Raw genomic sequence first — 13,283 nt, 5'->3', positions numbered from 1 at the left:
GAGAATGTGTGAGGAGCAGCTGAGGGAGCTGGGGGTGTTCAGCCTGGAGAAAAGGAGGCTGAGGGGAGACCTTCTCGTTCTCTCCAACTCCCTGAAAGGAGGGTGTAGCCAGGGGGGGTCGGTCTCTTCTCCCAAGGAACAGGTGATGGGACAAGAGGAAATGGACTCAAGTTGTACCAGGGGATGGTTGGGATGGATATTGGGAAAAATTTCTTCACCCAAAGGGCTGTCAAACATTGGAACAGGCTGCCCAGGGACGTGGTGGAGTCACCCTCCCGGTAGGTATCTAAAAGACGGACATACGTGGTGCTGAGGGACATGGGTCAGTGGTGGTTTGGGCTGTGCTGGGTTGATGGTTGGACTCGATGATCTGAAAGGTCCCTTCCAACCAAAACAATTCCATGATTCTTGGAGTCAGTGCTTTCCCCTGGGCAAGCAGGACACAGGCTGTGCACTCTGAATCCTCCCTGACTTGTGCAATAAGGACACTCTGCACATGGACTCCTGGATGAACCTGTCCATCAACCCAAACCGCCAGGAAGAGGGGGGCAGGGAGGGAGGGAAGGAAGAAGGAAATTCAGAGCGTTTTCCTTGTGGGTTGCTCAAGGGATGGGGTGGCTTTGGGGTCCTTCCTCTCTGGTGCAGCTCAGCCCCAGCTGCCCCACGGTAGGAATGAAGGACAAGGCTGAAGCCAGGCTCTGGGCTGGGCTGCTCTGTGTGTCCTGAAGGACTAGGCCTGAGGAACACTGGAGAGAGGAGGGCAGGGAATGAGGGTGGTTAAACTGGGTGTGGAGGAAGTGAGGAGGAGCCACAGCTCTTTAATAACCTTCATTTAGTCTCTCATGACATTGGCATGTGCTGAAATGTTACAGGCTGGTTTACAATACTGATTTGCATTGCTGTGGGTTAATAGCAAAGCCCTTCGTGTCAAGTACAGTACAATCACCTCATAATTTTTTTTTTATATATAAAATAAATGCTTAGAAATATCAACTGTTATTGCTATTAAATTCCTGAGTTATGCTGAGAACGTGTTCTCTTCACCTTCATTAGATGCTCCCCGCCACCAGCAGCGTCTCGTCCGTGGCGAAGCCCTGGGGTGTGTTGTAGAGGGTCCGTCCGTGCAAACTGGCAACCGCCCGCAGCGAGATCTTCTGTGGGGGAGAGAGGAAGGAAAAGGGGAGTGAGCGGGTTTTCGGGCTCGTCGCTGTCCCAGCGTGGGCAGGTTCAGGGTCAGATGAAAAACCGAAATGCAAATCAGCTCCAGGACTATGAGCCTGACTCCAATGAGGTTCTCCTGGCCCATCTGCATCGTCTGCTCTGCAATCCCAGAGCAAAGGGCCCCCACACTGTGACAGATCTCACAGGTGAAGCTGGTTAAAGCCAGTCAGATGCTGGAGTCTGGGTGTCACTGCAGCGGGGTAGATCCCTCCCAAGGAAGAGAGGGCTGTTTAATGCTCATCACAGAATGGTTAGAGTTGGAAGGGACCTTAAAAAATCATCCAGTTCCCACCCCCTGCCCTGGGCAGGGACATCTCCCACCAGATCAGGTTGCTCCAAGCCCCCTCCAACCTGCCCTTGAACCCCTCCAGGGATGGGGCAGCCACAGCTTCTCTGGGCAACCTGGGCCAGGCTCTCACCACCCTCACACCAAAGGATTTCTGCCCCACATCTCATCTCAGTCTCCTAAGTTTTGGTTTAAAACCCTTCCCCCTCGTCCTGTGGCTCCACTCCCCAAATACCATCCCTGGAGGGATCTAAAAGCTGTTGCTGAGGGACACGGGTCAGTGGTGGGTTGGTCGGTGTTGGGTTGATGGTTGGTCTTGATGAACTTAAAGGTCCCCTCCAACCCAGGGAAGGGCTGGAATCGCCACAGAATCACAGCACATTTTGGGCTGGAATGGACCTTAAAGTTTATCCAGTTCCATCCCTTCTAGTGGCTGGGACATCTTCAATGAGACCAGGTTGCCCAAAGCCCCCTCCAACCTGCCCTTGAACCCCTCCAGGGATGGGGCAGCCACAGCTTCTCTGGCCATCCTGTTTCTGTGTCGCACCACCCTCACAGCAAAGAATTTCTTTCTAGTATCTAATCTAAATCTCGACTCTTTTCAGTGTCAAACCCTTCCCCCTCCTCCTATGGCTCCCCTCCCTGATCAAGAGTCCCTCTCCATCTCTCTTGTAGCCACCTTCAGGTACTCAAAGGCTGTTATAAGGTTGTTATCAGCCCCAGGTGTTCCAGCCTTCACGGCTGGTAACATAAGGCAGCCCATCCTGCATCATACCAGGGTATTTAGAGCTTGGCAAAGCAGAGCACTGAACATAAACTTCATTTTTACCTGAAAGTCGCGGATATAGGTGAGGAAAAAGCTGAGGAAGGAGAATGCCAAGGACCACTCGGAGACGGTGCTGACGATGTGCGCTGTGTAGCCCTGTGTGAGAGAAGGGGGGGGGGGAATTAATCAGTTTGAGAAGCTCCTCTTGGACCTGCAGTGGCAGAAAGATGGCCTGTGTACAGCATCCTGCATCCAGGGCTATTCCCTTGGGAGAGCAAAATTTCTCTGCTCTCTGGAGTCTCTAGGAATGAAGTGCTGAACTCAGCAGAGTGAGAATGACCAGGAAAACGCCTGCCCCACGCGACTGGGATGACCCCACTGGGAATTCAATATCCACAGGCAAAACCTGAGGACTCACTGAAGAGCTTGGTGTGAACAACAGCCAAACCTTTTTGCAAGGTGAGGCCTCACCTCGAGTACTGTGTCCAGTTTTGGGCCCCTTCCCACAAAAAAGACATTGAGGTGCTGGAGCGGGTCCAGAGAAGGGCAACGAAGCTGGTGAGGGGTCTGGAGAGTAAGTCTTGTGAGGAGCAGCTGAGGGAGCTGGGGTTGTGGAGTCTGAAGAAGAGGAGGCTGAGGGGAGACCTTATAGTACTCTATAACTACCTGAAGGGGGGGTGTAGAGAAGTGGGGGTTGGTCTCGTCTCCCAAGTCCCAGGAGATAGGACAAGGGGAAATGGCCTCAAGTTGCACCAGGGGAGGTTTAGATTGGATATTAGGAAACATTTCTTCATGGAAAGGGTTATCCAGCATTGGAATAGGCTGCCCAGGGAAGTGGTTGAGGCACCATCCCCGGAGGTGTTCAAAAGACAGGTTGATATGGTCCTCAGGAATATGGTTTAGTGGGTTTTTTTAATTGCTTATTTCTTATTTCTTTTTTTGTCAGAGTTAGGTTTTTGGTTGGACTAGATGATCTTTAAGGTCCCTTCCAACCTAGATGATTCTATGATTCTAAGAGTAAGGTTCAAGGCCCTTCTTTGGCTGTAAAGAGACTCCTGAGAAGCTCCTTAAGCTTTAAATGAAGGGAAGGGTGGGAAAAGCCCTCAAAACCAGCCGGCATAGAGCTTCCCCCAGTCAGTGTCCACACCTCCTGGACAGGATGGGGATGTGGGCAGAGCTGTTGGGACCTGCAGGCCCTTTGTCCCACTTGGGACCCCTTTAGTGGCAGCTCTGTCACTTCTACCTTCCTGTCCCCACCAGTTGGGAGCTGCCTCGCTGCACCCGGCCGTGCCCCAGACCCGTTACGGAGAGTCACCGTGTAACTGGGACTGGGAATTGCTGGCCAGCACAGACCAGACAGGCTGGTGGTTTGAGAACTCATTAAGACAATTCAATTACTGCCCGTGAGGGAAGATTAATTTAAAACAAGGCTTGAAGCTGCAACTGTTTTGCTCAGAGCAGGACTCGGCAAGTAGCTGCATAATGGCTGAACCGGTAACTTGTCTTCTCCCGTCCCAGTCTGAACAGAACTGCAGTGAGTGCATTTGTCACTGCAAGTAACAGAATGACATGGGGCTGGAAGGGACCTCTGGAGATCATCCAGTCCAACCCCCTGCCAGAGGAGGGTCACCCAGAGCAGGTCCCACAGGAACGTGTCCAGGAAGGTTTTGAATGGCTCCAGAGAAGGATACTCCACCACCTCCCTGGGCAGCCTCTGCCAGGGCTCTGCCACCCTCAAAGCACCCACAAGTTCCTCCTCATGTTTAGATGGAACTTCCCATGTTCAAGTTTGTGCCCGTTTCCTCTTGTCCTGTCCCTGGGCACCACTGAAAAATCCTGGCCCCATCCTCCTGACACCTACCCTTCAAGTATTTATAGGTGTTGATCAGATCCCCCCTCAGCCTTCTCTTCTCCAGACTCAAAAGCCCCAAGTCCTTCAGTCTTTCCTCTTAAGAGAGATGCTCCAGGCCCCTCATCATGTTTGTAGCCCTAAGTAACGTAGCTGGGTTTTGTTCTCTGTTTATTTTCTCCACTCAACCACTTACTTTTTCCTGAGGGTCCCAGTGCAACTTCTGCACCAGATTCATTCCGTACAGACCACTGTACAGGACAACTGAGGAAACAAACACTGGGAGGAATTACGTTAAGGAAGATTCAAGAGCAGGAATGGGCAAACTGGAAATTTCCACCTTGGCTCTGGGCTGTGAGGAGATCTCTGTGCCTTTCCCACAAGGGTTGGCTCTGGGCTGTGAGGAGATCTCTGTGCATTTCCCACAAGGAGTCCCCAGCAGGACGTGCAGTGATGGTGACATGGGCCACATCATCCCCTCCAGCTTCTGGGTTGTTCCAACTGACCAGTTACTGTCACATGAAAAGGTTAATTCTAATCTAACTCAGTTCTCCTTGTTCTCTGTATTTTTACGTTTTACTTCCTTGATCAAACACTATCCTTATGAAAGCACTTAAACCATGATCAAATGTGAACACTTAGCATTTTGAATATTTTTTTAGTGGTATTTTCCAGGCTAATAGTGTCTAGACCTCTCTCTCTGATTTGTTTTTCAGCTTCTCAACCACCTTGAGTTCTCCACCCGTGGGTTACGGCTGGAGCACTGTATCCTTTGCAGCAGAGAGGGTTATTGGCTCTTCTGTTTCCCTTGAAGCTCACTCAGGGTTTGACGACTGCTTCGGTGCTTCATCAAGGGAAAACCCCAGGTGACAATGACTCCCACTGATCAGAGAACGGGGCTCCTTCTGGAGTGACTGAGATGTCACTTTTTCACCATTTTGCCGAGGGAAGGGACGCTGTGTCAGTGCTGCTGCCTGTATAAATGACACTCGGAGCACTAAGCTATAGAAGATCTGACTTTCACAGGATTAACTTCTTCAATCATTAATGAGATTAAACATCAAGAGCCTCCTGATGTGAAAGATTAATTTTTGGTGGTGAACAAGGCTGAACTTCCTGGCACAAGCGTGTCTTTGAAAACCCAGACTTCCAAAGCTGATTAAAAAATTGATGTGAGTGGTCCAGGGAGCTCTGGTTACTGGTCTGAAGGCGAGATACCCAATTCTCTGCTAATTAAAATGTACGGCTTTAGCAGCTGTTAGTTACCTGCCTGAGTTACTACTGCAGTAGAAAGAATTTAATTATTGTGATACAAAAATAACTGGCTGCCATCCTCCCCTCGTTACAGAGCGGGTAATTAACTGCTTTGCGCTTTGGGTGATGGCAATTCTGCTGTTTCCCTGCAGAGGATCAGGAGCATTTTTAGGTTTCCTTCTGTCCCCCAGTACCAGTTACAACCATTGCACCCATGGCCAGACTTCTGCCTGTACCTCCTTTCCCTAATTGCATTGATTTAATTGCTGTTAATTTAGAAAATACTCTGACAATTTCCCTTCTCTTCCCCTTCCACAGACACCTACGTATGTATCATTGTTTTCCTGTACCTCCTTTCCCTAATTGCATTGATTTAATTGCTTTTAATTTAGAAAATACTCTGACAATTTCCCTTGCCTTCCCCTTCCACAGACACCTACGTATATATCGTTTCTACAGCTGTATCTACTTCCCTCTAATTTTGGTTAGACCATGCCTGTTTAAAAACCTCAATAGATTTTTGGGTTTATGGGGGTTTTGGCAACAGTAAAAGACTCTTTAACTTGTGGCATTTTAGTCTTCCCTGACTGTACTTGGCTCCTTGCTGTTCACAGCTGATAATCTTGTTCTTTGCTAGCACCAGAAATGCCTGCCAGGGCTGGCAGCTCTCCAAGGCTCAGAGGTGACCTCCTTGCTCTATGTGAGGTCTCCTCAGCAGGTCAAGGTCCTTCTCGCTTCTTTAGAGATAATGAGCCTGGGCCCCAACTGTTGCTTCTTCTCTGACTGTTACAGATTGTATAATCTTGCTGTAGCAGGAACGGGTGCTCAGCGAGATGCTCCGTCCCTGGGAAATGGGGCGGACGGTTCATCGTTGGTTTTGGCTGCCAGCCTGGAAATAAGTGGAATTGGTGGGGATTAAATCGGTGGCCTTGACTCAGCTGCAGAAGGGACAGCATTTAAGCAATGATTTTTTGCGCTCGTGTCTTTGGAATGTAAATTTGAAAGCTTTATCATGTTGTAGTCCTGTTTGACAGAAAACTGAGTCATAATTTTTGAAATACGATGTTTAGGTCCATCGGGGTGAGCAGAGGAACCGCTGCTGTTCAGTTTCCTGATTGTTAAATGACTCTGGGCAGGAAAAAGGCCTCTCTCTCTGGATGGGTTTGCCCATATTTCTGTAAACCCCCCAGCTGCTTCCAGCACATGGAATTCAACGTTAAGGGAACTGATGGATTCCAGAGCCGAGGGAAGGGCGCAGGGAATGCCGTCAGAAATGTCTTGTCTTTCCAGCTGTAGGATGGGCAGGGGAGGTCAGAGCCTGTTATGTCTTTTCTGGCTCAACCCTGGCAATACACTCCTGAATTGTCTCTCTGACAAATACCAGCACTTCAGACCTGCTCCGGGAGCCAGCTGGCACAGTGCAGCTCTGCTGCACGTGGTCAGGTTAGGAGGATTTTCTCTCTCTGTACTCCTCTTTTAATTGTATCCAACTATAAAACTTGCTGCAGCGTTCCTGTCACCAGGGATCAGACATTTTTATTTCTTACCTGGCTTTTTTCCCCCCATTAAAGCCACCCATCTCTAAGTACACTCCCCTTTCTCCCCATTTTTCATAATCTACAGTAAGACTTCTTTGGGATAAACTCTTATTTTGTCATTTTTGGTCCCTGGTGTGCAGAAGGAAAGGAGAGGAGAAAGGGTGGTAACCATCCCTCTTACCTTTTTTTTTATTATCCAGTGACTCACTTGTGGGCTTAACCTGATGGTTCCCTTTTCCTCAAGTTCCCAGGTTGCAATACAGACTATAAATAACACAATACAAGCTGTACCTGTAAAGATGACGGGCCTTCTGTGGCACAGCCTTTCACACTGGTGGGTTAAATGACTGTAAATGCAAATACTGTCATTTGTGAAGGCTGCTCCGTCTCACGGTGACACTGCACAGCCAAAGGATACTGCTCACAATGCTCGAGCAACACCAGAGGAACACGGACAGACGGACCCAGAAGATGTCTTTGCTGTGAAGTTCTGGCTGCATCAGGTAGGAGAGGACGGTCTGAACCAGCATGTAAATGGCCCCTACTCCGAAGGTCAGGCAGGCTCCAAGCACATGGATGTAGTAGAGGATACATTTCTGGGGAAGAAAAGCACCGCTTGTACAGAGCCTGGTTTCCTTTTCCACTCTGAGAACCATTTTCTTCTCTGAACTTTTGGCACGTCACCCACACAACCACCTTCTCGCATCCCAAACTAAGCAGTTGGGAATGTGCTGCAGGAGGGCACGCTCTTCTTGGAAGGAGTTAGCTGGAAACCAGCACCTGTCAGCCCCCTGCGCTGCTGCTTTTAAGTTCCTGTGGCTGTTACAGGTCTCAGCTGTATCTTAACTACAGGAATTTAAAGGAGCTGCTCTCGTTAGCCATAATGGACAGTAACGCTGGAACTGGATGAAGGAATCCCCGTAGTTAGGCAGGGGATGGGAGTGACAGGTGACCTGCTCAGCATTTCTATCCCAGGAACCTGTACTTCTGTGAAAGATAATGCAATACAGGAGAAACACGACACAGTCCTAGACCTCAAAATGGGGTTAAAAATAATGAGGTTTAGCCATTTTTCTGAATTACCCTCGTTTGAATAAACCTTGTTTGTATCTCTGAATACTCAAAGGTTGAGTCAAGCAGTAATACTTCTTAACTTAAAAAAAATACTATAGGAGAATCAACTGTCAGATAGTATAAAATCATTAAAATCAGAAGTTATTCCAAGAAAAACAACCCAACTCAAAATTTATGCCCTGAAAAGTCACGTTGTCTTCGTTCCTCTCCTCTGGTCCCTGGCCAGACACAGTCCCCACAGACAGACACCAAAAGGTGTTATCTTGCCCGTTGAGCAACGTGGGGCCTGGCAGCCTCCCCGCTCTCCAATCGCACGCCTCATCTCTTATGCCCTGAAGCAGGAGGCTGGCTGCATATTTTACTGAGGAATTATTAAGATCAGGAACTGGAGAGAGCCTTTCCTCACAATCTCCATGTGCGCAAATGAACCAGGAGGCTGGCTGCATATTTTACTGAGGAATTATTAAGATCAGGAACTGGAGAGAGCCTTTCCTCACAATCTCCATGTGCGCAAATGAACCTGAAGTGCTGCATCCTCGGTATAAGAGGGAGGAATTTATATTGAAATAGTGAATAACCGAGTTGCAAAGGCACGTGCTCCAAAATTGTGTGCTTTTCAGTGATGGGGTGTCACCAGAGAGAAATCTGTGCCCAATACGAGAGGAAATCACTAGCCACAGCTGGAATAAAGCGATAGGACTGGCTGAACAGCAGGAATTAAAGCTCCCCCGAGGATGAGGGGTCGCTGTTGTTGTGGTGCCCCGCAGTCGGAGCTGGCTGGAGCTCTCCACGATGACAGCTCTTCCCAAATCCCCTTTGTTCATCTTCAGACATTGTCACACTTCAGTTGTCTTCAGTAATTAGTGGATTCCAGGGGGCTTTAGCTCCTATTGTCTCTGGGGTGGCCCTTAACCAGTCCTCAGCACCACCAGGACGTGCAGATACAGCACTTCCAATTTTTGCCTTTATCAAGATGAAATGTTACACAAACTGGTCAACTAATTAGCATGTGCCTTCTGTAATTTGATTATCTTGAAATCTGCAGAAAGCAGACATACCCGCTCCTGGCCAGCAGTGGAGGGAAACTGTGGAGCTGAACACAGCCCAGGGGTTTCTGCGTGGTGGGGGTGGCAGGGGAGGCTGCGACCTCTGGGTAGAGCTGGGGCTCTATTAAAAAAAAAAATAGATTGAGGCCTCCAAAAAAACCCCAAAACCAAACCCAAAATGAACGTGCTGAGCCAGCGACCGCTGAAGCACTCGGAGAGTTGTGCTAGAGAAAGGAGAAGGGAAAAAAAAGGTGGAGCTTTCCAGGAGCTTTTTCCTCTTTGCTTTTCCCTGGCCCTAATCCAGGAGACCGAGGTGCGGCTGCAGCCTCTGGTGGCTGAGGGCACCTCTGCAGATCCCCCAAAATCCGGCAGGAAATTAATACGACGAGGCTGGCAACTGTGCCCCTGGCTTGTCCCTAACAGCCAAGGATGGGGAATGTGGTCCTGCTGATGGGGCGATATGTGAGAATACCATCAGATTTTTGGAAATGCAAAGTATTGAGGAGGGGAAAAAAAATAGACACAGGGAGGGAGAAATGCAAAAGTTGTTTGACACCGCGGTATTTTCAAGAATTGGGCAGGTTATTGTGTACATATATATAAAATATAGGTATATTTGGGAAATATAACTAAAAAGGTAGATTTTTCAGAGCTGGACGACTTCTGGGGTTGGGTGTTTTTGTTGGCTTTACTTAGTTCTAACAATTTTTGACTATTTGACAGTTCTAACAATTTTTGACTATTTGACACTTGATTCTCCTGAGTCAAAATAAAACACAGTTGTGGTCTTTTCACCTGGAGCTAAGGCTTTCAGATCTATATGGAGATCCGAGTTTGCTTCTGCAAAACTTACGGGTTTCTTTATGTTTTGGAATTTCATGAATGGCTGCTCCCAAGTCCCAGTGGATAAAGCAAATAAGAAATGAGTAAGAAATTCTAAATCAAAAATTATTTTTTTTAACGGTTTTCTGTAGGGGATCTGACGGGTTTGCCTGTCAGGAAAACAAACCGACAAAACAGGTTTGCCCTAAGAAGTTTTGATTTCAGTAAAGCCCCCATTTTATCAGTAAACAAACAAACACACAACTCTGGGCAGCTCCAGAACATTGCAAGCAAAGCACAAACCTGGAAATTTGCAATAATGCAAAGTCCAAAACAGCTCATCAATCCCAGCGTGAGGCCAATCTTATTAAGCTTGAGGATCTTGGCTTTTTCTGGATTCAAAGCGTAAACTTGTTTGTACCGGACATACATGGTGGCCACACCTGTTAACCAAGAACCCAAATGCAGTAAGATTTTCAGTTGACGAGCAGAGTGTCCTGTGTTAACTGGGAAGATGCTGAGTGATAGAGGCAACTAATTAAAATAAAAAAAAAACCTGTCTTATGGTACAGTGAAATAGGAAAGCTGAGAATCTGGAGGTCAAAACTGAAATAATATCATGGTAAACAAGTCAACTTACTAGATTTTTCAGATCTCTTTCATTTGAAAGGGTTGTTTTTCCCCTCTCCATAACTGCAGCACAAGTAATGCCTTGAATTTGCATTTCTATTCCTTTTTACTATTCTGTTGGGTTTTTTTAAATGCATTTTTGGCCTTCTGGAACCTGCAAGTGTCACGCTGGCTTTGTGGATAACACCCCTGACACACCCTTTCCTCTGAACTGCTGAAGAGAATTAAGATTGATTGCTTAGAATTTAGTTTTTGACTGAGAATTATGGGCTGCCTAATGATTGGAATAAGGAAATGAAATTGTTTAAAGCCATGTGCATTCCAGAACTGCCTGCAGTTCACCAAGGACAGCTTTCTGTACTCACCCAAGAAAGTGGAAATATTTAACATGATCCCAAATAAGCATCTTTCAGGTGGTATTGTCCCTGTGTCACTGGAAGAGATAGAGTGATACGTATTTATCTATATTAAAAATATGTGCAACACAACTTCACTTATATCAGTCTACAAAGGAAGCATAAAAAACAGATTTGTAAAAACCCTCCTAGATACTTTTTACTGAATTTTTCATTACTCAAACTATACTGTGCTAGTTTCTAGAGCTGTAGAAATAAGCATGGTAAAGATAAGCTATCCCTAGATAGCATAACTATTCTTTTATATTGATCTTGAGTCCATAAACGGTGAATAAAGAGCATTAAAGCTGGAAAAATGAAGAAACTGGAAAACTGAAAGACCAAAATTAAGGTCAAAGACAAAAACTACTGTACAGACTGGATGCAAGGCAGCTGGGAACAGAGATTATAGCATGGATTTACTGGTACAACCAAACCTGATGATAGCAAGATGCTTTACTCTGAACAGAGGGTTGGAGAACACCCCCAGCCTTCTTGTCCATCATCATTTTAAGGATACGTTCACAGAGCCACAGCTTAAAGGTTAGACTTTCGCACAAGAATAAACAGCTCACAGAGCCACAGCTTAAAGGTTAGACTTTTGCACAAGAATAAACAGCTTTAAATAGCGTTACACACAAATAACACAAATAAACAGGTAGTAACTTTAGAACTGGAGCTGTTAGCTAAGAATTGCTGTTTAAAGTTCGGAGTTGGGGAAGAATTTGCAGGAGTGAGGCCAATTCAATACCGTGGTGGGCTTTAGAACTGGAGCTGTTAGGTAAGAATTGCTGTTCTAAAGTTTGGAGTTGGGGAAGAATTTGCAGGAGTGAGGTGAGTTCAATACCGTCTGAGCGTTACTGACCTGATGTAGGGCACCAAAGGGTCGACGTGGCGTAGGACGATGGCCGTAATGTACGAAAACACGAAGGACGCCGCCGACCAAACCACCAAAGCCACGGGCAAGATAGAGAGGCCTTGCTGAAACCACCACATTGCAGCGCTGACTCCTAACACCGAACACTGTGAGGAATCAATTTGCAAAGGTTTACTAAGATTTCGCAAAGATTTTGCTTTTCTTGAGGCAAGCTGCTTTGAGTACAGCAATTTGGTGTTGCTCTCGGTCCTGTCCTGCCAACCTAAAGTGAAGGTTTGACTTCACGGCACAGAAGCAATCATAAATAAGCAGAGGTAACATCTGGAAATGTTAATTCTGAAATTCTTAGAAGATTATGATAAAAGAAACCAATAGTGTCATTTCAGCATTTGTTGCTGCCAGAATAAGGTCCAATGGGTCACCGTGAACAGCTGACTCTATTTCCTTCTTGCCCTTGTGTCAAAACAGCGTGTTAGAATTAGTGAGGCTGACAGAGAACGTGTCCCATTAGTGACAGTTTAACTGATAGTGGCTCTTGAGGAGCCTCTAACTTCCATTAACAATCAACTGGGCAGACTTGGAGAAAATGACCTAAAATTACTTTTAATACCTGCGCTCATTTACTCCCTGTCACGCTGTGTGACTCAACAGCTGTTACAAGCCTCACTTGTAACAAACTCCCTGTCACGCTGTGTGACTCAACAGCTGTTACAAACCTCACTTAAATAAGCTCATGGGTATCTGTGAGCAAGAGTTGAGCGCTACCAGCCACAACCTTCAACCTCAAGGGCTGCTTTGTCCTGGTGGCAGTGTAGCAGCCACTGTGTTTTTACTGGTGGGAGGAAAAATGGAGTGCACTGGGTAACTCTGTACTCACACTACCCAGTTCCCCAAGTCCCAGCCTGACAGCAAATCTGTGCCTCTACCTCCAGCTCTCCAAGAGCACTACTGGGTTATTATAAGAGCAACTAAGGGTTGTGTCACCCTGGTGAGCTCACACAGAAAGAGCTGTGACACCTCTTGCTGCTACAGGGAAGTAATTTTCTACCAGCTTCAAATCCAAAGTTAAGCAGAGCTGATTTCAGCATCCCAGAAGGGGAAGGGATGGCTGGAGGTCATCCTGTCCAGCCCCCTGCTCAAGCAGGGCCACCCAGAGCCAGGGGTGAGGATGGCTTTTGAATATCTCCAAGGATGGAGACACTACAACCTCCCTGGGCATCCTGTGCCAGTGCTTTGTCATCCTCACAGTGAAAAAGTGTTTCCTTCGGTTCAGACAGAGCCTCTGGAGTTTCTGTGTGTGCCCACGGCCTCTGGTCCTGGCACTGGGCACCACTGAAAAGAGCCTGGCTCCATAGAATCATAGAATCACTGAGGTTGGAAGAGACCCTTGGGATCATCGAGTCCAACCATCTCCCCTACTCTACAAAGTCCTCCCCTACACCATGTCCCTCAGTACCCCATCTAAACGGCCCTTAAACACAGCCAGGGATGGGGACTCCACCCCCTCCCTGGGCAGCCTGTTCCA

General features: G+C 47.3%; 1 protein-coding gene across 1 annotated transcript in view; it reads right to left on the bottom strand.

Annotated features, from left to right (window-relative positions):
* Positions 1 to 789: 789 nt before the first annotated feature.
* Positions 790 to 13,283, bottom strand: part of DRAM2 (DNA damage regulated autophagy modulator 2) — a 17,455-nt gene continuing 4,961 nt past the window's right edge. The window contains exons 2-8 of the mRNA XM_014946273.1: positions 11,747 to 11,904; positions 10,852 to 10,919; positions 10,160 to 10,299; positions 7,333 to 7,510; positions 4,319 to 4,401; positions 2,337 to 2,429; positions 790 to 1,154 (exon numbers count right to left, since the gene is read on the bottom strand). Coding sequence (XP_014801759.1) covers positions 1,050 to 1,154; positions 2,337 to 2,429; positions 4,319 to 4,401; positions 7,333 to 7,510; positions 10,160 to 10,299; positions 10,852 to 10,919; positions 11,747 to 11,877 — 798 coding nt within the window. The 5' untranslated portion in view covers positions 11,878 to 11,904 and the 3' untranslated portion in view covers positions 790 to 1,049. The remainder of the gene's footprint in view (positions 1,155 to 2,336; positions 2,430 to 4,318; positions 4,402 to 7,332; positions 7,511 to 10,159; positions 10,300 to 10,851; positions 10,920 to 11,746; positions 11,905 to 13,283) is intronic.

Source organism: Calidris pugnax, unplaced genomic scaffold (assembly GCF_001431845.1).
Source record: "Calidris pugnax isolate Ruff unplaced genomic scaffold, ASM143184v1 scaffold116, whole genome shotgun sequence".
Classification (NCBI taxonomy): Eukaryota; Metazoa; Chordata; class Aves; order Charadriiformes; family Scolopacidae; genus Calidris; species Calidris pugnax.
Note: the sequence above shows the minus strand (reverse complement) of the source record. Positions and strands in the feature narration are given on the sequence as shown.